General features: G+C 37.5%; 1 protein-coding gene across 1 annotated transcript; it reads right to left on the reverse strand.

Moving 5' to 3' along the window:
* Positions 1-16,079: 16,079 nt before the first annotated feature.
* On the reverse strand, positions 16,080-16,739 carry Grx1t (Glutaredoxin 1, testis-specific). The gene has a single exon (XM_018009372.2). It carries the CDS (start codon positions 16,570-16,572, stop codon positions 16,222-16,224), a length of 351 nt encoding a protein of 116 aa, XP_017864861.1. The 5' UTR covers positions 16,573-16,739; the 3' UTR covers positions 16,080-16,221.
* Between the last annotated feature and the right edge of the window lie 6,417 nt (positions 16,740-23,156).

Genomic DNA, 23,156 nt, shown 5'->3' on the forward strand with positions numbered 1-23,156 from the left:
GTCATCAACGTGTTTTCATTAATGTTATTATTCCACATTTCTATGTTCACGTCATCTCCTACACACAATACCGGTCTCTAATTTGTATGCATAATTTACGGACACGTTGCGATACACCAGTATTGAAGAGAGAGAGAGAGAGAGAGAGAGAGAGAGAGAGAGAGAGAGAATGTGAGAGGAGATAGAGGTTTCATTTCCAATTGTCAAGGGGCTTTTCTTGCACAAACACACATACATATTGTATAGCAACTTGTTTGTGTGAGTGTTTCCATCCTATACTCAATGTTTATTTTTTAGCTCTGTTGTGATTGACAGTTGATATTGTTTATGCTATTATGCAGACTCTCTTGAGCTTGTTTAGTCTTAGCCCAGTTGATTTTTGGCTCTTCAATGGCCAATATGCAAAGCTGGTATCCTTAGATTTCATACAAATTGCATCAAGCAGATGCATAGTTCTAGCCAATATGAAGACCAGCTAAATGCCTGGTAAGTAATTCAGGAAGCGATTATATTTCTATTAAATGCAATATTGCAATATTTCTTTATCATTTTTTATGTTATCCTGCCCAAACTCAATTACCACAAGCTTTATTATTAAATCCCTAACTCAACATTCCATTTCCTGTTATTTATATCAAACATATAGACCTGTACAGTCTGCAGATTTAATGAATCTGCAATCCACAGGCCAAACTTGACAGAGAAAACTTTGCATAATAAAAATCAAGAGTCAGTGTTGCTAAAATTGAAATAGTTTCACACGATTGCCTGCCAAAATGCAATGTAATGCAGAATGCAAAAAGTAAATTTCAAGACATGCACACACACACACACATGCACATACTTTAGTTGATTTTTCTTTTTTTTCCTTTAGCCAAAGTCAACAATTTTTAGTAAAACTTTTAATTAAGGGACCGTTCAATAAAAGACAAAGACGGGAAAAAAAAACAGCACAGCATACGAGTATGCATTGTTATCGAAGAGCAACGAAAGAGAAAAGAATTGAGCTGAAAACAGTTTTGCCAACTGCAATCAATCTAAATGTCAAGCTGTCAATAAAATTGTCAGCCAAGCTGCAGTTGCAAGCTGCCTGAATACCTGCTACAGGTAGAGAGATACACACAACTGCAGCATAGAATCTGCAAACACGTTTGCATACCTTTTTCCAGCTGACTGACTCCTGAAGTTTGTCTCTGACCCACAAATCAGTGAACGTTTTGGGGCTTGGCAGCAACTCGAGCTCAAGTCGTGTGCAGCAAATGCGACCTAATGCGAGATCCACTAAAACTTATGAGCTCCCTTATCGGCCCCTGCATTGATCTCACAAGCCCTCAATGTTTGAGCAGGCATTAAACTGTAACTAATATGTGGAAGCTTATATGAAATTACAAATGAGGAAATATTGCACTCTGTTATTATGATTTTATGCTAGCCTATGAAATCATTAAATCTCATTTAATTAGAGACTTTTTTTATTTATACATATTCATACGTTTTTCCATTTATATTCTTGAGATTGCATTATTCTTGTGCTTCGCTTCAAAGCTATTTTTACACATGTTAAATAAAGCTGAGTACAGAGCCATGTTACGAAATGCTTTAACTTTGCTTTCAGTTGACATTTACACATTTCACTTACTTTTCGTAATACCCTGCAATCAACTGAAAACTATAAATGGGTAGATTGGTTTTGTTGAAGCATAAACAACAGCAAATCGAACTGATTTAAATAGTATTCAAACGAGACTAATTATTAGTAATGTGACATATCTATTTTCTATTTCTATACATGTATATTTTTAATTTTATTAATTTAATTTAATTTTTTATTTTTATAAAGTGATATAAAAACTTAACTTTAACTTTATTATAAAGAATACCTATTCAATTAAAACCTTACTCAATTTAATATATATTCTATATCAAATATTCTCTATTTATATGCCTCACTTGCCTATTAAGGTATATCATACAGTCGTATACTCCCCGTCAAAACAAAAATTCTTCTATTATATGCTAATATATATTATAATACATTATATACTGTCTATTTATATGCCTCACTTGCCCATTAAGGTATATCATACAGTCTCCATCAATACTTTAATCTGTTTTTTTTTTTCTTGTCGCACTTTTTCTTACACACATTGCCATATTTGAACTTATTTCCCTTCAATGCAGTTGACATTTTTATTAAAAGCTTTAAGTCGTAACTGCAGCGCACATACTTACACACAAGCTCATGCTGAAACACACACACAAGCACACACACAGACATAAACTAGCTACGACAGGATTTTCCTGCAATGGCAACGGCTGCTGTCAACTTATTGGCTGTGAAGCACATCCATGTGTGTCTGTGTGTGTGTTTATGTTTGTATATGAGTGAGTGAGCGTGAGTGTGTGTCTGTCTGTATGTGCTCCAGCTGCTGTCTTATGCTACAAAGTAATATTGTCAAATATGAGTTGCTATACGAAATGAGCTTTAAGTTGCCGACTTCTCTTTCAAAATCCTTTTGTTTGATGCTCTTAGTCATTGCTAAACATTTTTTTCCCTCTTGGCTTTACACTGGATATTTTTTCTGACACATACACTCACACACACACATACACACCCAAACTCGCCGAGTTGCAATATTTTTTTCGTTGTCGTGCTGACTTATGAGCTGAAGCAGTAGCTGTAGAAACGGCAGCATCATTTTTATAAGCTGCCAACGGGCAGGCAGGGGGGAAAGCAGGGGGGAAAGCAGGGAGAAACATTTGTGCAGTGCGTGACATTTTATGAAAACTCACTTGATAAATGATTGAGAAAATGCACACAAGGGAATCGCATACAAATAACACACCGAATGATATTTTCAATGCGTCCAACCAAATTGGGTTAGCAACAAATTGAGTTATTAATCAAACGAAATGGGAATTTAAGCAGGGAATATTTTCCCTTTTTTTTTTGCATAATTAATGCAAATATTAATTCAACTCGCTACTTGTTTTGCGATTTAAATTGCAGACTCCGCGCTGTCAATTGCCACCAAAATACATATGTCAGGCCGACGACACAGGGCGTATGCTTAATATTCTTGCAGCAGCCGCCTGACAAAACTGTTTATCTATTTGTTTGTCTTCCGCATGTGTGTGTGTGGGTGTGAGTGTGCACGTTTGCATTTATGTCATTCGCAATTTGCAATTGCCGAAATTTTCGCTTTCACACACATAATTCTCGTCCATAATTCCGTCGAATTTCCAACTGCAATTGCGTTTTGTATGCGCCTAAGCCTGTGCCACAGCTCGGGCCTGTGCCTGTGCCTGGCAGCCTACAGATTCCATTGCATGATGCTGCGCACAACAAAACGTTTATGGGGGGCAGTGGGACAGTGGGCGGCATTCATTCTCCAAATCGAGCCATTCATTTGGCGCCCCGCCCCCTCCCCGCCCCTCAGCCTTCGCACATGGCGCTTGTTCATTATGCGCATAAACATTTTGGCATCCGTTGCTGGGCGTCGCTGCTGCTGCGTTGATTCGGCGGCTGCTTTCGCATTGTCTTGCCCACTTGCCATGTGTTAGATATTTTTGGGGGCTTTAGCCAACCACCACCGTCACCATCCATCTATCCGGCTGTTGCTGTTGCTGCTGCTGTTGCTGTTGTTACCCGCATTTGTGTATTTGCCGGATGCGGCATGGCTGCCAGTTGCCAACGTCTGATAATGACGGCCATGGCAAGATTTTAATTGAAGCGCCCGAATGCAATTTAATTATTGCATTTCCATGCACTCTTTAAATAACTAATCTATATTATATTCTCCCCTTTTTGGTACAATTGTTATTGTTTGATTTACTGAATTTAAAAACATTTCAGTTTGATTGGCCATAAATTAGTTTCCTGAATATGGAACATTGCGAACCTCTCTAACATGCAATTGTGCAAACAATTCATTTGCATGCACTTCGAATTGAAAAGATTAAACACAATAACAACATAAACTGCCTGACATTATAATAAAATGTTGTTACACCCCACAACTGTCCACTGCGGCCGACAGCATAATCACAAAATAATTTGCATAGAATTATGAATACGAATTTGCATGAGCGAGCACGCGGCGATTGTGATTGACCAGCACACGGACTAAACAGAATCTGCACGCAGAGCAGATCGGAGCTCGAATACATGCAGTGAAACTGCACAAGCGTGATGCGACGGGGAGTGGCAGACAAAGAGATACCCTGCATATGGATAATCTAAATGGGGTATAAGTAGATGTGCGTGGGAGACATCATATGTCCATACGAAAGAGACTTATTTACTGATATTACGTGATAGCAGAAGTACAAATAGCAGAAAATACATAAATATGTTTCCATTCGACTTTTATTTAATTTATAATATTTTATAATATATATTGAATATTGAAAGATAAATACATTTGTTAATATAACAATTTAATGCATATTATAATAATTTTTAATATTTCAAAATATATATTGAATATTGAAAACTAAATAAACTACATACTTTATTTCATGAAACTTTTAAGACTTTGTTATATATTTATATTTACTTAATAGTTATAATAAATATTTAATTTCAAGTAAATTAAAAAATATATAAAATGATTAAATTTATTTTATTTATAATTATTTCCTTAATAAAATCTATATTTAAATAAAATATGCATGTATAATTATGAATGTAATTATGAGATAGTAAATTTTATAATTTAAAGTTAAATATAGTTTAAATAAAAAATTACAACAAAATTCGCTACTTATTAATTTACTATTCATTTTAATATTTTAATTTTTATTTTAATATCATTTTACTCTAGCCCTAAAAATGTAAGAAAATAATTTTAAGCATTACAAATCAAAATTATACCACATTAGAGAGGATATACTTAACTATCTTTCATATTTCCAATTTCTTTTCTTATTTCTAACTTATAGAGTATTTCGTGGTGTATCAATTGTGACAGCATCACTAGTATCTAAAATCGAACTTTATGGCATTATATCGCAATGTCTAACAACTGTATAAAACGTAAAATAATTCCACTTCATGAATGTGTGCGTATTTGATGCTGTCTGCGCGCGAACGAGAGAATGAAGTTAAAATTGTCAAGCATTTGGCACGCATCAAACGTGTCAAAGTGACAATTCTTTATTTACATACAGCTGACATGCTGCTCCTAGGAATTCATCGCACTGATGAATGACAACGAAAAGAACAACAACAACAACAGCAACAGCAATAACAATAACAACACTTGCTCCTCCTGGTCACATTTGCGTGCCGCGACGTGAGTCGCCTGCTGAGCAGCAAAACTGAGACTGAGAGAGAGAGACATATTCGAAGCTGTATGTGAGTGTGCGTGTGTGTGTGGAGCATGTTGAAAAAGTGTCACCGTTGCCGCAGGTAAAATTGTTTGGCATTTATCAACGCCGCTTGCAGCAGTATTTTTTTTTTTCGGTTCTGCTGAATGTAGCTATCAAGTTGTGAATTTTGTTTATTTATCAACAGATTAGCGAACTGCTGCCAGCCACAAAAATCTACGAGTTTCTTATACAGCTGACATACTCAGTCGCTCTCTCTCTCTCTCTCTCTCTGTTTGTCCACAGCCAACTTGGTTGGTTTAATGGTACATGAAATCGCAATAAACGTGGCGCCCGGCGCAAACCTTTGGGCTCTGTAGTAAAGTATAACTTACCCCCAGAGCGCACATAAGTCAAAATTTCACTGTGACAACCGAGTTGGGGGCCGAGTGTGCGTGTGTGTGAGTGTGTGTGTGTGTGTGCCTTGCTGGCTTTAACTGCCAGCGCATTAAGCGTAGGCGTTAAAGCTGCACAGTTGCTCAGCCACATACGGTCCCCGGGGTCTGTTTTGCACTGTGTCAAGGCTCGAACTGTGAAATATGTTGCATACATTTCTGTCCATCCGGGCGACACATTTGCGGTTTATTGTAGGCGTGGCGCGTGCCAAACATGCCACCCACATACACACACACACACACACACGCACGCCCATTGTTAAGCCATTTGCTTGCCCCTCACGTACGCACAGATCGAGAACGGAGAACGGAGAAAGAAGCACGGCGGAACTTCACAGTGCCGGAGTTCTTGGCGCATACTTCATAATTCATTTTCATTCTCTTTTCCATTATATTCATTTTCACATTTTCGTTCCTTTTTTTGGGGGGGTTTTTCTTTGCTCTATACGCCAGGCGTGTGTGGGTGTGTCCAGAGCTGTAGTTTCCTTGACAAATTGTTTTAAATTACATTTTCATAACATCTTAAGGAAACAGTCAAATATTTATGCGAGAAGTTTAAGGCAAAGGAAAATAAAAAGTCTATGCATTTATTTATTCATATTTAATTAAATAAAAATATAAATATATTAATAAATGCAAACCAAGCTTTAAGAAAATCATAAAATAATTTAAAAATAAATATATAATTTTAAGTGTATTATAACTGCACCCATATAGAGCCTTAACCCCAAAATAAACCCCATTCGACAATTTAACACTTTCATTTGGCACTCAGAGCTCAGGCTGCTGGCCTGCAAAAACAATTTTGCTGCAGAGCAATCAAACCGGGGGCGCATGGCCAACATTGCCAAATATCCGTTGGCCAAACATCAATGAAATTCCAATAGGGCAATCGTTATTTGATGGCAAAACCGACCGTTACAATTCATCAAACAACAAATGGATATTACTTCATCGAAAACAATATTAAATACTTGAACGTAAAACATGAACGTACCACAATGGCCGACAGCGTCAGGCCCAGGATCGAGCCCAGACATTGACACTGACAAGGACAGAGGTAGTGTGGTGGAGGCCAGTCCATTTGGACCCTATTGCCCCCCTCTCGCCCATGGCTTCTGCTGAAACGAACTCAAAGTGTGTCCACATGGAAGCGAATGACTGCTGCGAGCCTGAAACAAAAGTAAATTGCAATAAAAGTTTGTAATTGACAAACGGACAACAAACAAAACTCCACTTCAGTTGCCAGTTGGTGGACATTGCTTGCCAGGCGAGACCAGGCCATTGGATGTTGAATGTTGGATATGGATGTCGTTTTGGTCTGACTGGCGGCGGTGCCGGCAGTGGCATTCCATGTTTTCGGCGACTAAACAACTGGCGTTCAAATCAACAAAAACCGATTTTCAGAAACAGGAAGCAACAGCAGCTACATGGCCGTTGACAGGCATGCAACCCCCTCATCGCCAAACCGCCACTGCCCTCTGACCAGGCGCCCCACTTCCTGCATCCAAAATGTGCCCGCATATTGACTTTGTGCGAGGGGCACAAACGATTTCGGATTTAAGAAATAAAAGTTTAGTGCCTCAGCGAGCAAATCTGCAGCCACAATGGCAAACAGCTAACCAGACTACACACACACACACACACACAGCAACAACAACAATGAGTTAGAGCAAACAAAAGACGCGTCTGTGGTTGGCTCGGCCTCTGGGTGGGTGGCTGAGCTGGTTGATGTGGGCTATAACCAATGTCGGCGGTTACTACTTTGACTTGTTTACCCCGCCAGAATCAGCAGCAGCAGTTTGAATTGGTATCGACCAGGGCTATGCGACTGCGACTGGGACTGGGTCAGGGCTCATTGGTTTCGGGCATCAACTGTAAATAGACTCCACTCCACTCCACTCCACTCCACTCCACTCCACTCCACTCCACTCCACTCGATTTGCGATAGACAAACGACAAGTGCAATCGCTTAGCCACTGCTGGCGACAACTGGCTTCCGGTTCCGGGTGTGAAAACTATGCAAAGGCCAGCAACTGGAGTAAGGCTCAAATAATTCTTCTATAGCAAATCAATTGAATTTGCAGTTAATGTACAGTTACGACAGTAGCAGCAGCACACCTGAGTCGATACGCCTGCGGCACTTAAACGTTAATTGTTTAATTTGCATGCCCCGCCTGGGAAATTAATGAATTTGTGATTAGCAGACGTGTGCATGCCTGGCTGGCCGAACTCATTTCAATTTGCGGCGGACAGCCCGCTGAGCCGAGTCGGTGGCAAGAAATGGCAAGCGCAAAACTTGACTCGGCTCAAAAATTAACAGCGATTTTCATGCAGGTTCGAGCTGGAATCGGATTTCGGTCTGAAGAGCTTTCGGTTGGGCTGAACAAACGATGCGCTAATTTGACAAACCCACATGAGGTCCTTTACGTTTACAAATACTATTCAAGAGAAATACGTGAGCAGAACCAGTCTGTCTCGATGTGTAAGTGTGTGTCTGTGTGGCTGTGTGCCCTGGCATGCCGTGTGCTACTCGAAACAGACGCGCACTTAACCTGCACCGCAGGAGGCTGTCGTAATTGCGAGTCCAGTCCAGACGTTGAATACCTCAGACCTGGATCGTTCGCACAATCAAATCGAAATGAAATTGACCATTAATGGGTATTTGGTATGTGTAAGTGTGTGTGTGTGTCTCTCTCTGTCTCTCTCTCTCTCTCTCTCTGTGTTTGGACACCTCTGTACATATGCAACTGTCAACGTATTGAATAACATGCCGAATGCCACGATTTGACTGCCATTTTGCCACTGACAGCTATTGTGCATGATGTTGACATGTGAGCAATTGTCACGCAGCAGCAGCAGCGACTCAAATAGACAATGCAGCAGGAGACTATTAAGCTCAAGTGCCCTCAATGTGCATGAATGTACATATGTATGGTTTTCATATATGTATGTCAACAAATTTATTCCTTAATATTATGAAAAAACTCAAGAGACCTCTTTAGCTTAGAGTTTAGAGTAGTATATAAAGAGAACGAGAAACCTTTTTTGGGAATTTATTAAACTAAGCATAATTCATGAATTTCTGATATAAATTTGAAAAAAGAATGGATTTTTTTTTTTTTATATATATATTTAATACATTTTTCAATAAACCTTTTAAAATCTTTTAGGACTATATATATTTTATTTAATATATATATTTTATTATTTTATATTATTTTTATTTTTATTTACTTAATTTTTATTTCCTCTAATTAATTTTAGTTTATTAATTATTAATTTATTTATTTACTTATTTTTTGTTTATTCATTTATTTTTAATTTTTATTTTTTTAATTCATTTAAATACCGCTAGAATTCTTATTTATTTGACGGCATTGTTTCTAAATCTCTTTCTGTTTTTCTGTTTTTTATTGCTTGAGAATAATGTTTTGGCATAACTCAAAAATAAAGATTATAAACCAATTGACGTCGACGCTGGCTGCGCATTTTGCAGCATTTCGCAAACTCATTAAAAAGTTTTCAGGATGAACGCAAAAGAAACCCAGTAATGAGTAAGGCAAAGCTAGCAGATACCCATTCAAAAGAGGAAAATCAATAAAAGGTAACCAAATCATGAGGAAAATGAGAATAAAGGCTGAATCTGAAGGAGAAAAAATACATATAAAATATATAATAATTCTCTTATTGAAAGGACAGAATATAAACATATTTCTTACATATATATACATTTAACTTTATTCCAGTGTTTCCTATACTCGCTCCTTTCATATATTACCTATGACAGATTCCATTCCATATTCCTGCTGGAGCAAAAGTCAGAGACAAATAAAAGTAGAGCCCAAGCTTATGCACTCTTTCATAACTCCCTACATTATCTCTTTTGAATGAGTACAGCAAACAACGACATGTCACACACACACACACATTCGCACACCTGCATATTTAAGCGACACTGCGTTAGAGATGCTGCGAAACTTGTTTAGCGCATAACTCAAACGTTTTGTCGCTCGCTGCTCCGTTAATTTCCCTTCTTTTTTTCTGACTCTTTGTTTAAGCTCAATTTTTTTCTCCTTTATTTTTCTTGCTGGGGATGGTGGGAAATTTCTCTACGCTCATTTTTCACGGTTCAGAAATGCATAAACTTTGCCAGCGAACGGAACATTTTTATAGCGCATTTAATTAATTAGTCATAAAGTTTTGTTCTTCCCAAGAAAGTTGGTTGGCTGGTTGGTTGGTAGCCTCGCCTGCGCTCTGGCTGCTTTCATCAACTTCTTGGGGAGGCGTAAGTCATTATCCCTTTCTGTGCCTTCAGCTTCTGCTTATTATCCAGCGTCAACGACAGCTCGTCATCATGCGCTCGATTATGTACCCAGCTCAGCCAGAGCCAGAGCCAGAGCCGCCCTCGACTCTGACCAAACAAGGTCTCCAGACTCCGTGGGTAACAAGCGATAGACGAGAGCCCGGCCCAAGCCACATAACTTTTAGATATTCCATTTGCCCATTTGCCGTTAAATATTCATGTGCAATGCTAAGTGGCCCGCGAAAGGTAACTCCTGGTGGACGTGGAGCGTGGAATCAAGTTCGCTCCCCGGCGATTATAATGCCAATTTCTTGCTTTGTGGCTGAAATATTCATAAAATGCTTAATTAATTGATTAATGGCCTCAAAGTCAAAAGTTTTGCCAAAATGCTAGCGCTAGGTATCAAATTACTCATAAAGGTCTTTGCCACCCTTCCCACTCCCCCTCACTCAGTTCATAGATTCCCGAGCATGAATTATACGCTCGATACGCCTGGGAAATGCCAACAGACCTTTGGTTAGTTTTAGCCAGCGCAGCAAAAGCGCATTTCGCTTGTGGCTTGAAAATTATAGCCAAAGTTATGCTAGCCAGAAGTTATGCTCAATTCAATTCGTTAAATAAATTTCGATTTGGCTAATCGTGCATTAAGCATTAATGATATCTACATAAATACTAAATCTCATTAAATTTCAATAAAATTGTAATGAAATGAAATTCAAAAAAGAAAAAAAAATAAAAGAAATTTATTTTACTCCGAATTCAATTTAATTTACATTTAAATGAAATTCCGAAAATTAAAAAAAATAAATAATATTTTTCTCATACAAATAGAAATCATAAAACCTAAAAACAACTCTGTTAAAATTCTATATATATATTCTTCTCCCAGAATATAAAATTGAGTTAGGGTAAGTTTGCAAATAATACAATTAAAGCAATTACCAATTATAATATAAAGAGTTCAAGCAATATTAATTCATTTATTTAATTTCAGCTCTAGCCTTCCATCTAATGGCAACTTCACTGTAGAGCAATCTGAATAGTCTGAACTACACATACGCTACATATAAGCCATCAGCCCGTCCGACCAACTGAAATGTGTAAAAATTGCTCTAAACGACACTTGCACGTAACATGTCATGCTAACATATAATTATATTATTGTTATTTTCTTTGTTTTACACCAGACGCGGCGTTTCCAGCCAATGGACGTCAATTGGTAACCCGACCCGGACAGCCGGACCAGCCGCGCCCCCAAAAAACGCCCCACTTTTTGGTTGTACATATAACAGAGATCGTTGCCTTGATAAACTTGGATACCCCCGGGGGCAAAGCCACATGGACGCACTGCAGCAAACAACGACAACTACAACAATAGCAACAACAATAATAACAAACAATAACAACAACAATGGGGAAACGCACGTGTTAACAAGGATGCGATAATAAAAATAGAAAGAAGCAACAACAGCAAAAAAAGAAGTAAATAAAGCGTTGTGAGGAAATAAACGCTAGAATGACAGGAAATATGTGTGCGTGACATTGTAACTTGCCCGGGTTGTTGGTCCTTGTTGCACCCTCGCTGCCTCGCTGCCCCGCTGCTTCGCTTACCTCCCGCCATCGCTGTCAGCCGTTGCCAACACGAAAGCAACAGGATACACTACACCTGTATTTATATATGCCAACATAGCCATGTACAAATGCCATGGTTCAGCTGGAGAGCATTGGCCAAGCTTCGCCTGGACACGAATAGCTCGAGTATGCTTCAAGATGGGCGGGCTTTCAGCATGATATGTGTCTGGCAGTCGACATGACATGCAATGGTCACTGAAATTAAATATATGTGAACATTAAAAACATATCATGTTGATAACGAAAAGTTTTCATTTTTCTTTCTTCTTTTAGGATAAAGGTACATTAAAACTTGTTTTAAATTATGTTATTAAGCTAAATGTAGAATTAGCTGAAGCTGTACATTTTAGGAATTATAAATTGTTATAAAACAATGTATGTATATATGTTGTAAAATATTGTAAATAAATTTAGAATGGAATAAAAGTATATTGGCTTTTTTCTACTATTTTTAGTATTTAAATTAATCATTTAAGAGCAAAACTAAAGTCAGACTCAACAGCAATTCAACAAATACATTTAATTAAACAAAAATATTGGTTTAAACATTTATCATCTATATAGCATTCTAGATAAATATTAATACTTTTAAAATTTTTTTTTTTTTTTTTTTTATTCATTGTTTATGTGTATAACTTTTTAGATAAATACTAATACTTTTTCTGGCAAAATTCACAAAATTCCCTCTGCTCAGAAATTATTTCCCTTATTTCCCAATCAACTGCATTGACCCTAATGAATATCACTCCAAGTAAGCTTAAACGACAATAATTTGATGTACCTTCTCCATTTTTAATTTCCTCTCCCTCTCTCTCTCTCTCGCTCGATCTATCTCTTTCTGTGCCTTTTATCATCTGAAATCACATTTGCTGCATCTAAGCACTCAGCCAAGCTTTAACTGAGCTCTGAGCAGTGCGTGGCAGCGCATTAAAGCACACAATGTTGCAGCACAGCAGTGAGTGGAATGAATACATAGTTTTCTCTGTTTGGCTGAGTTATCAAGCGTAAAAACTCGTTAGAGCTATACAAAAATTTGCGTACTTGCTACCAGCAGGCAGCATTTACAACTGCTCTGGCAATTTTTTACGATTCAACGCTTGGCTATAATAATTGTATTTTTGATATCTTGTTTTCTTCTTTTTTCCACTCTCTCTCCCCTCGAAATTTAGTTCGGCTACTTGGCACAGCTGCCGGCTGCAACTCTTGCTAACTGTAAATTGTGAATAAGAAATGAATTTCGCATTTTGATTGCGACATTAGATCCATCTATTTATCAGTCTCGAGTATCACAGTCACTTCAATTAGCAGCGCCATCAAAATTTGCAGCAACTTTGTCGCTTGGCTTTATGGCCATGCTAATGGCCAATCCTTTCCAGTTGGCTACCAAAATAGTTTAATAAAAACCATTTCATGGTCATTTTTATAGCCGATTTCATTAGGCGAGTGTGGCGGTACCCTGCAAATACATTAACTTGTTTGGGCTTGTATCTAAAATTGATCAATTTGTTAAATAAGTCTTCAGGTAGAAGTGTTTCTCTCTGGAAAATTGGCATTTTATTTGAAAAATAAAATAATAGAAAATAAATAATAGCAATAATAACAAATAAAAAAAACTCATTGGTATCAAAATAAAAAATAATAAAAATAAAAATGTAAGCTTATAATAAAAATAACATTAAAAAAAAATTGTTTTTAAATTAAAAAATATTAAAAATAATAATTAAAAAAATTAATAAATTTAAAAAATGATAATAATAATCAACCAAATAAAAGTAATGAATAATAAATTATGAAAAATAATATAAATTTTTAAAACAAAACATTTAAATTATAAAATTAAAAAATATATTAATGATAATTATATTATTAGCTTTAATATTTAAATAATCAAATATTTATTTTTACACATACTTCTTTAATCTTTACTCTCAAATCATAAGTATTTCATACCAGTCTCGCCTATTTACAGGGTATATAGACCGCCCGCCCGCCAGCGTGCACTGATCTAACTAATTTTTGTTTGTCAAACAATGTGATTACAAAATATGATTTATGCTGGCGTTAAGGCTAGACGCATTTATTTGCCCAGCCACGCCCACAATTAACATTGCACTAAAACCATTTTAAACAGGCCAAAAGCATTTATTAGTTGATTTTCTTTCGCTTGGCTGAATTGTGGCTTTTAATAAAACGAGCTTTTGTTCTCTGGCAAATTTTTTTCTCATTTTTCTTTGATTTTCTTTTTTTTATGGATGCAAGTTTTACAGTTTGGCAAACTACTGCGAACGGCCAGTGGCATTTGGAGTTGAGGTTGAAATTGAAGCCAGCCAGACATTGGCTAGACCATATATCATATATGTATGTATATCTATGTGTGTGTGTGTGTGTGTGTGTGCCTTCATTGTGCGCAGTGCGGCGGCAGCGCCTTTTGATAGACGATTTATTAAGCGTTTATTATTAGTTTTTGCCTTTTGGTGGCTTTTAGAGCATTTTTGATTACAAATTCCAATGGCTGCAGCTAAATGCTGTTATAGCCCGTATAATGGTTGGAGTAAAAATTGTTAGTTAAATACTTGCTGTACGAGCGGAAGATGATAGTCATGGCTGAAAGACTTTAGATTTTTGGTAGATTTTAGATAGAGTGAAGCAGCAAAGCTTAAACGAAAATACTATAGGGCTTAAATTATGCTAAGAAAAATTACAGACCAATACCTTTCTTTTTCAAATATATACAGCGTATTTCTGAGCCGACCTTATAAAAGATTTATTATTATTTTTCTTAAACATTAATTGAAAGAAATGTGGAAATTTGTCGCTAACCAAGGCGCTGCTCTCCATTCACATAAGAAAGGCGCATAATGTAAATGCCGAGCGGCTTTATTTGTGCAACACAAAAGCCGGGCAACAATAATGCACATCAATGGCAGCAACAAAGGCTCGACGCTGCCTTTTAACAGCTCAATATGATGCTTAAGTTGTTGCTTCCTGGGAGTTCTGATTGTGCGAAAATGCAAAACAATTAATGCTGAGAGGTAGGCAAATATGGATGCTGTTGCCAACTGCACACACCTGCCTTTTTGTGAATGTTAAATGTAGCAAGGCATCCTGGCTGTCAAACAATGCATCTTTGTGTCCCAGTTGGAGTTGCTCGACTCCAGAGCTCCCACAGCACAATTTCGCTCATATATGACACATCGGGCGACGGCTGCAGCTCAGGGTCAACGCCAGACGGTCAGGGCCTGGCTGACAGTCCAGACTGACATTAAACTTGCATGAGGCCATTAAAGAAATGAATCCATTTAAGGGCAGCCCAACACATCACGCATATAGTAGCAGTCGGGACTGCACCCAACGTCGTCGTCGTCGTCGTGTAAGTCATTTGTTTGAGGCAACTTTAAATCGCTGCGCTAAGCAAATAATTGATTGAATTTGCGCTGGCAAATTGCAGCAATTTGTTGACATTTCGGAAATTGTTTTCAAATTGCTTCTACAATGTCGAAATTTAGTTTACTCTCACATTAAACTGTTCAATTTCGTGTTTGCGTACCTGCGCAGGTGTAGCATTGAAAATAAAATAAAAATAATAAAAACAGGTGTGCTCGCTTCACATATTACAATATGCACACGTGTCGTATGCGTAATTTGGCTTATCGATTTTGGAATGTCAATGCGTTTAAGTAGTAGTGCCATTTGATTCATTGTTAACTGGAGTTCATTTCAATTTAATATCGAAATGCGAAAAAGTGCTCATTTATTGAATAAAGAAAGCAAAATTAATATATTTAATATATTTAAATTATTTTCACCGTCCATATTATCTTACGAAGAACCGATTGAGGCTGATATATAAATTGTTATAATACACGCAATAAACAATTGTTAATAATGTTGACTTATAATACACATGTATACACAATAAATAGTTGCTAATATTATTAAAATTATTAGTAGTTATTAACAAAATGAAAACTGCAACAAAATAAATATATTAACTCATATAAAGTACAAAATACATTTACATTTATTCGTTTATTATTTTTTTTATTATTAGTTTTATTATTTATATATTTTTTATTTAATATTTTTTTATTTATATATTTTTATATTTTAAATATTTTTGTATCTGTATTATGTTTATTCGCATTTTTAGAAATTTTTTTATTTATTTATTTTTTATAGATGTATGTTTATAATTTATATATTACCAGATTTCTTATATTAAACAATATTTTTAAGTCCATATTCCCTCCCCGAAGATATTTTTAAATCTATCTAAAATATCTTTCCATTTTACAAAGATTCTTACCAGAAGATCATCTCATTTTGTATATAATTCTACTTTAACTAATCTTCAGTCTATAAGCATATTATTAGCATTTTTATTCTATGCTCAATTATTTTATTTTTTATTTTTTGTTATTTCTCAATCAATACTCAAATCAAACAGAACTTCAATTGGTGGTTGTGCTGCTGCTGCTGCTCCAACTCGAACTCCTATCGGCCTCTACAATTGGAGCGTTATTGGAAGTATCGCTGCAAGGTGCCGTTCTCATAGAGACGCTTCACGTCAGTGCCGCCGCCAATGAATTTGCCATTGATGAAGCAGCGTGGCACTGTGCGAGCACCAGTTAGCTCGCCAAGCACCGCCTGAATCTCATCGGCATCGCTGCGCAGGTCCAGCTCAACCAGGGTCATCTCCACGTTCAGCTTGCGGAACTGCTCCTTGGCCATGCTGCAGTAGGGGCAATAGGTCTTGCTGAAGATCACGACCTTGTTGTTGTTGATTGTGTCACGAACGAACTGTGCATGTGGGCTATCCATATTAACGTACATCATCGGCTTTTCCATAGAACTAACTATAGTTCCCATTTAACAATTCTGACCCGCTACCAATCGATCTCTGATCGATCTGTGGACCAATTTGTTTCTAGTTGAGAAAAATGAAATTTTGATTCGTAATTTTCAGACTATGCTAAATAATAGTAAAATGCCATACAGCACCGATTGCTATGATCAGAGATTAGATTATAATTTGGGTGATATATGTAAGTTTTGAGTTGAGCTTCAATTTATTTAAATTTCTGACATCAAATCTTAAAAATTTTGTATTTGATATAACTTGAAACTTTCTTTAAACACCCAGAAAACTATAATTTTTTTAACTCTTTTGCTTTTATGACTTCATCCTCAATCTGAATTATTAATCCTTTTAACAGTCACAGTTTTCAGATTCATGCATTTTTTAACTTCTTTTTTAGAGCAAACATCTTTTGCTTACCTTGCCGTTCTTCAGCAGAAAGAAGTCTCATCCATTTCCCAACAGACCTCTTTTCTCACTTTCACTACTTTGCGGAGTTAAAAACATCACACAAACATATCGTCTACTCCTAAAACTAAAACAAACATGAAGGTGAGAGAAGCTGCTTAAACATAGATACCCTGTAATGAGCTGAATGATGATGGAGTATATATAGATTGACCTATGAGTCGTAAATATCAGCTTGAGCAGATATAGATGATATTGCTGCCTTGTAGATTATGAAAGTAGTAATCTGTGGAAACTGTTCTCTTAAAAAATCCTAAATTCCATTAAAAAATATCTATAAAAAAACATCTCTCTTAACAAATTGACATCGAAATTATCCCTTAACTAGACTATAAACTACACTCCACTCCACTGATATACCCCATTTGGAGAGATTCTCTAATGGATATAGGAAACCGCAAAGCTAACAGCACTCAAGCGCGCACAACTAAAACCTGAGATTGCTGTAAAGCGACACTTTCTAATGAAGTAGGCGTTTACTTATTTATGCAAAGTCTGAACCTCAACTAATGGCGAAAACATCAAAGCGCATTTAGAAATTTTCGAGCCAAGCGAACTCCTCAATGGCCTGGCCATTAAATATTAAACAGCCACGGGGCAAAGTCATTTGAAGTGCAAACGGAAAATAATGCAATGAGTGAAAGGTGTAGTCGAAGTTGGAGCTGGAGCTGGAGCTGGAGCTGCACTAACTAAACGGCAGACATATGGGAGAGAAAATCCTTTTCATTAACGTGTCGCTTGTTGCTGACCTCCCGCCCTAGCCTGCACCTCCTCCAACCCGGGTGCTGCCAAAGTTCCGTGTAACAATGTAATTTATTGTGCGCACCTTTGTTTTCAGTCAACACGCTTTCAGCGCTCGGTAATAAAACAATTTCTCAACGTGTATGCAACCTTGTTGTCTGCACAAGTTGCCAGCGTTGCAGATCCTGGGTGTGCAACAATTTAGCACGGCAAATGGATTATTCCCGGAGTTGCTCATCCACTTGAGCACTGGCTCTGGCCAGGTGAGTCAAGTAGCGTTTTATGGCCGTCTTTTACGTACTCACCTATGCAAATATGCCTTGTAGTCTTTTGGTCAGGTAATTAAAAGCAAACTAAACGCATGCGACAAACTCATTTATCGCATGCTATAAAAGCTTCGCTCAGTTCCCTTGTGAGATTGCGCAGGCTTCACTTCCAGAGCCATCGCTCTCTATCTCTCTCTCTCTATCTCTCTCACGCTCTCTCCGTAGCAGCTGTTTGATTGTCGGAAATTCTAAGTTGTTGTCTTTAATTGTTTTGGGAAATTTACTTACAATCATTTTAAATTGTTCGCGGTTTTTCCCAAGGATTAGTACTTAATTTGATTAGGCCCAACCAATGGCTGGCGTATTTTTATAGCCGCATTGTTGATTTTTCAGTTCGTTTGAGGCGAGGCATTCAAATTTCATTGTGCCACTTTTGCCCACACAATTGCAGGACAATAACTATTATTTGCCCAATTAAACTCCAAATGGCATTGGCATAAAATTTTAGGCTTTAGCACTCTCAAACATTTTGCGTAATAGATTGTGAAATCAGATTGTACGGCTGGCTGCTTGCTTGAAATATGTTTATATATATTTTGCTGTGTTTAAATTATATATATGTATGCGTTTTTGTTGGGATAATGAAAAGCTGAATATTTTAAATATTCAAATATTTTGATTTATAATGGATATTTGGTCAAATAAATATTGATATATAGCTGAGTTAAGAGGCTTTCAGCAGAATTTTCAAAGTACTGAAGAGGTGTGAAATCGTTAAAGGCATCAAAAAATGTTTTCTTTTCCCATATGTTGACTCAATTAGCTGTTAGATAAAGACAATTTACAGAGTTTTTAAAAGATGTAAATGATTTGAAGGCTTTTCTTTCTTGTTAGCTGACTCCATTCTTATCCCTTAGTTAAAGGCCTAATGAATACACAATTATTTACAGGTCACAAAATTATGATACTCTCAACTGAGACTGTATAACAATTTAGTATTTAAATACATTATATATATTATTATAAGTCAGATCTTAAAGTAACGAATAACATCCATTAATACTTGATTAGCTATAGCTCAACTGAGGATTATCCAAGATCTTAAAGTCTCTTACTGCTTACCCTCCCTCCCTATCTCCCTCCCTCTTTCCATTAGACTTCCTCCCTTAGGCACCATCTCTCACTTGGTTTCTCCTGCTCGCAACTGAACTCGATTAATTCGACATTTAAGCACTTGTGCGAGTCTTATCCAATCGAATGCTTTACTTTTGCATTGCCAATAGTATCTATATAGTATATATTCATCTATGTCAGCTATGGCAGCCCCACACAGTCAATTGTCCATTGAACTAATGGCAAGCAGTTAAGTTGGCTTTTAACGAGCCCGTTGCTCCAGCTCAACTACCTTTGTGATCCAACTGCTATTTATTTGCTCGAGCCATTGTTTAGCCCATTGGCTAATCGGCAACAATTTGTCTAAAGTACGTACTGCCAAATTAATATCCAATCATTAAGTCAACTATGCAAACTTCAATAGCGGGTGGAGAGCTAACGCTAACGCAATACTGACCTATAATATGGTGAGTCGGTCGACGCAAATTCCAAAGGAACACGCACTACAGCAAAAGGGTTGGCATTGCATGCCAGTAAACGTGGGTGATAGAGAGTGAGTTGGGTGAGTGAGCTGGGTGAGTGAGTGAATGACTGGAGCAGAGACTGGCTAATCATTAATATCGGTCAGGCGCAAGGGTTGCTGCCCATGGGGTGGCAAAAACAGTTCAGATTGTCGACAGCGTTGACTATCGACTTTCAGCCGCTCATTTCTTGGCTAATTGCGCGACGTCAAATGGCCCAGAAATGCGCCCTGGGTACTTTGAACTCTAGAATTGCCCACTTGCCGAGGCGCATTTCGTTACGGCTTAATTGATTAGCTTAATTTGCATTTAATGTTCATAATTTTTAAAATGCTCCCACAGCCTGCTGCTGCTTCTTATGATGCTACTGCGGCTGCTGCTGTGAAACTTTGTTATAAATTTCTTCATTAAATATTTTCATTCATGTGCCGCACTCACACACACACACACACACACGCGTACACACCCTCGCGAAAAGGGTTTTCAAGACTGAAAGCGAAATTAAATGAACTGGCTGCGCTGTAATTATTCATGTGGGGATTTTCGTAACGGCTGCCTTCTGCTAAGCCAACCAGATAAATGCGAAGACATCGCTTCGTTGTCTCAGCCAGAAGGTAACTCTGAAAGCTATTTGCATAGTTCTTGGAAGTGCTGCCCCTTCACATAATAAGTCAGTGTGTAGGTAGTTTTTGACGCAGGTGCCTCATTTCAAAGAGTTGGGCTTAAGTCCCTGGAGCAAAGCAACATAGAAATATCTAAAATATTAATGTTAGTTACTCTCTCTCTCTCTCCCTCTCTGTCAGCACTAAAACTATATAAAATTCTCTTTCTCTAACAATCGTATCTTTTCTAAATAAAGGAACCTCTACTATAGCTTCTCATTTGCATTTATAATTTCTGTATCTGCATTTGCCGAAACAAACTACAGGCCGCTCAACATTATAAACTTTTGCAACATCTCAGTGTTCTATCTGAAAAAGAAAAAAAAAATGGAAAACTCTGGCTCTGTTAATGTAGCCAGCGCAAAACTTTTGCACAAAAAGCATTCACAATTATAAACTGTGGCATTGTTCTGCGTTCAACCGATATTCGAAACAGTTTCCAGAAAACCCGTTTACCACTTTTATCAACTGCTGCAGCTCGAACACAATGCGTTAAGGAAGCCCACGCCAAATCACAATAAACGTCTAGACGTTGGTAAACAACCAACAAAAGACTCTATAGAACTCTGCCAGGACAAAAAGCAAAAGTGCTTGGCCAAAAACTTTTGCAGCTGCATAAAATCTACATAATTGCCATTTGATTGTGCGCCCTGAGTGGGCGTGGCCGTAGAACTCTGAGACGCACTGGCCAAACTACTATTGCCCACCATTGATATTAGCATTTTGACCAAAGGCAAATTTGAATTGAATTGACTTGGCTAGAAATAAATTGAATAAATCTTTTATTATTAAATATGCATATTTCAAAATTACTTTGTTCAAAAACTATTCTTCAATTATATACAAATATTAATATTATTTGGTAATATTATTAATTAAATAACAAAAATAATTATGTATACTATTATTTTGCTAAATTTCACATTTATATATTTGTTTAATAAAACAATAGTAAAATTAATAAAAATAAATAAATAAATCAAATAAAAAATAATTATTTGCTTTAACTTTTTTGTTAAATTTTATAATAATGAAAAATAAATAAATAATAATTTAAAAATAAATAAAACTATTAAAAATTATTTTTTGATTAAAAATAATTATTTTTTATTTTTGTCATATGATGAAACAACAAATATTTAACAAATACTTTTTACATATAATAATTTTTTTATTTAATTTCAATTTTGAAAAATAGAAATCAGATTCAGCAGGGTCGCATAAGGGCACAAAGAACTGAGACTACATGCAATAATTTAAGGCAACATAATTTATAGGGTATACTCTAACAATTTACTCACAAATAATTCAATCGTTCAGCTTTATAACAAGCCATGCTTTTAGTCAGCGGAATATGGCAACAGAGTTGACAATAAAGTTGACAGTCGACTCACATTGCACTCTAAGGCAACTGCAGCAAGTTAAAAGACACACACACTCAGAAGTCACTCTATCGCACACACACACACACACCGTTCCACTTAAGAGCACACACAGATACAAATTAGTTAAATTACAGGCGCTACTCGCGCAGGTTTTTGGTTGATTAGAAAAAGTGGCAGCCAAGTTGGCCTCGACTTTGACTTTGGCATCTGGCTTCTGCATCAGCTTCAGTTTCGACTTCAGCGTTGGACTCACCTGGCAGCACATCAGGATGGGCACTCAGTGTGCTGCGGCATTGAATCAACCTGGCAGGCAGCTCGTTTTCTTTTGCCAGCTGCCGCTAACGAAGCTCAATTCGAGCGCCAAATTGAAATTGATTGTGACATTTGATCATGCGTTTGCCTCGCTGCCAACTTGCAGCATGCAACATGCAGCGAGCAGCGTGCAGGCGCCCATCGGAGCTGCTCGGCGGGGGAATTCGCGTGGAAAATTACAAAACGGTAGGCGCAGATTGTCTACATATTTTCTCCTTTTTCAGCCAACGCCAGGCTGTCGCTGCGCATGGGATTAATTGGGCGGATGTGGAAAAGTTGATGGCTCTCTAGTAGCACACAAAATGCAGCTGCAGTGGAAAATTAGCAGTTGAAGTTGAACCCTTTTTAATTTCAAATTTCTTGATGACTTCCAATTTAAAAGCACCAAACGTCTGACACACTTTTGTTGCTCACCGACGACAGACAGCTCAACTTCAATTGAAATGAGCGCTCTGAAAAGAAAAAGTTATAATTCCGCACTTTCAAACACATGTCACGCACTGCGACTCGATCAGCCCACGCAAGAGACGGGCAATGGCAACGACTTCGTCAACTTCTAGGCCTAAAAGTCCAAGTCCCACGCACCAAACTGCTGGCCGCCATGCATACTCGCTCGAAATGCCTAAGTAGAAGAGGCGATGAAATTGCGAAAATAATCAAAAGCGAATCAAATGAAAACATTGTGGCCAAAGTAATTTGCATGCGCGCAGAACCGGCAGCCACTTGGGTCTTGGCCCCGCTCACAGTTGAAGACAACGCCAGAGGCGCCACAAGCCACGACGAGTGGAAGTGTTTGAAGACACTTGTTGGCTGTTTGCCAGTGCCAGTGCCAGTGGCAGTGGCAGTTGCAGTTGCAGTGCCAGTGCCAAACACAATAACAACAAGTTAGCCATGCAACGGCAGCAACGGCAGCGAGATCATCATCTTCTTGCTGGTCGACGACAGCATAACAAATGAACATTTAAATGGAGACGCAGGCCAGGCTCTGTGCCATGAGAGAAATAACCACTCAAGTGGGTAGCTGCCAGGCAAGAGGAAGAGATTGCGAAGCTTTAATCAAGCATCAAGTGTGCCATGCCAAAGTTTCGCCTTACGTCCACTGGTCACTCAACCGACCAACGTCATCG

Source organism: Drosophila arizonae, chromosome 5, assembly GCF_054131065.1.
Source record: "Drosophila arizonae isolate 15081-1271.41 chromosome 5, UAZ_ARI_1.0, whole genome shotgun sequence".
Classification (NCBI taxonomy): domain Eukaryota; kingdom Metazoa; phylum Arthropoda; class Insecta; order Diptera; family Drosophilidae; genus Drosophila; species Drosophila arizonae.

What these genes read in the sequence shown, in the direction of transcription:
- Grx1t (XM_018009372.2), bottom strand. Translation starts at nt 16,572, where the DNA reads ATGGGAACTATAGTTAGTTCTATGGAAAAGCCGATGATGTACGTTAAT.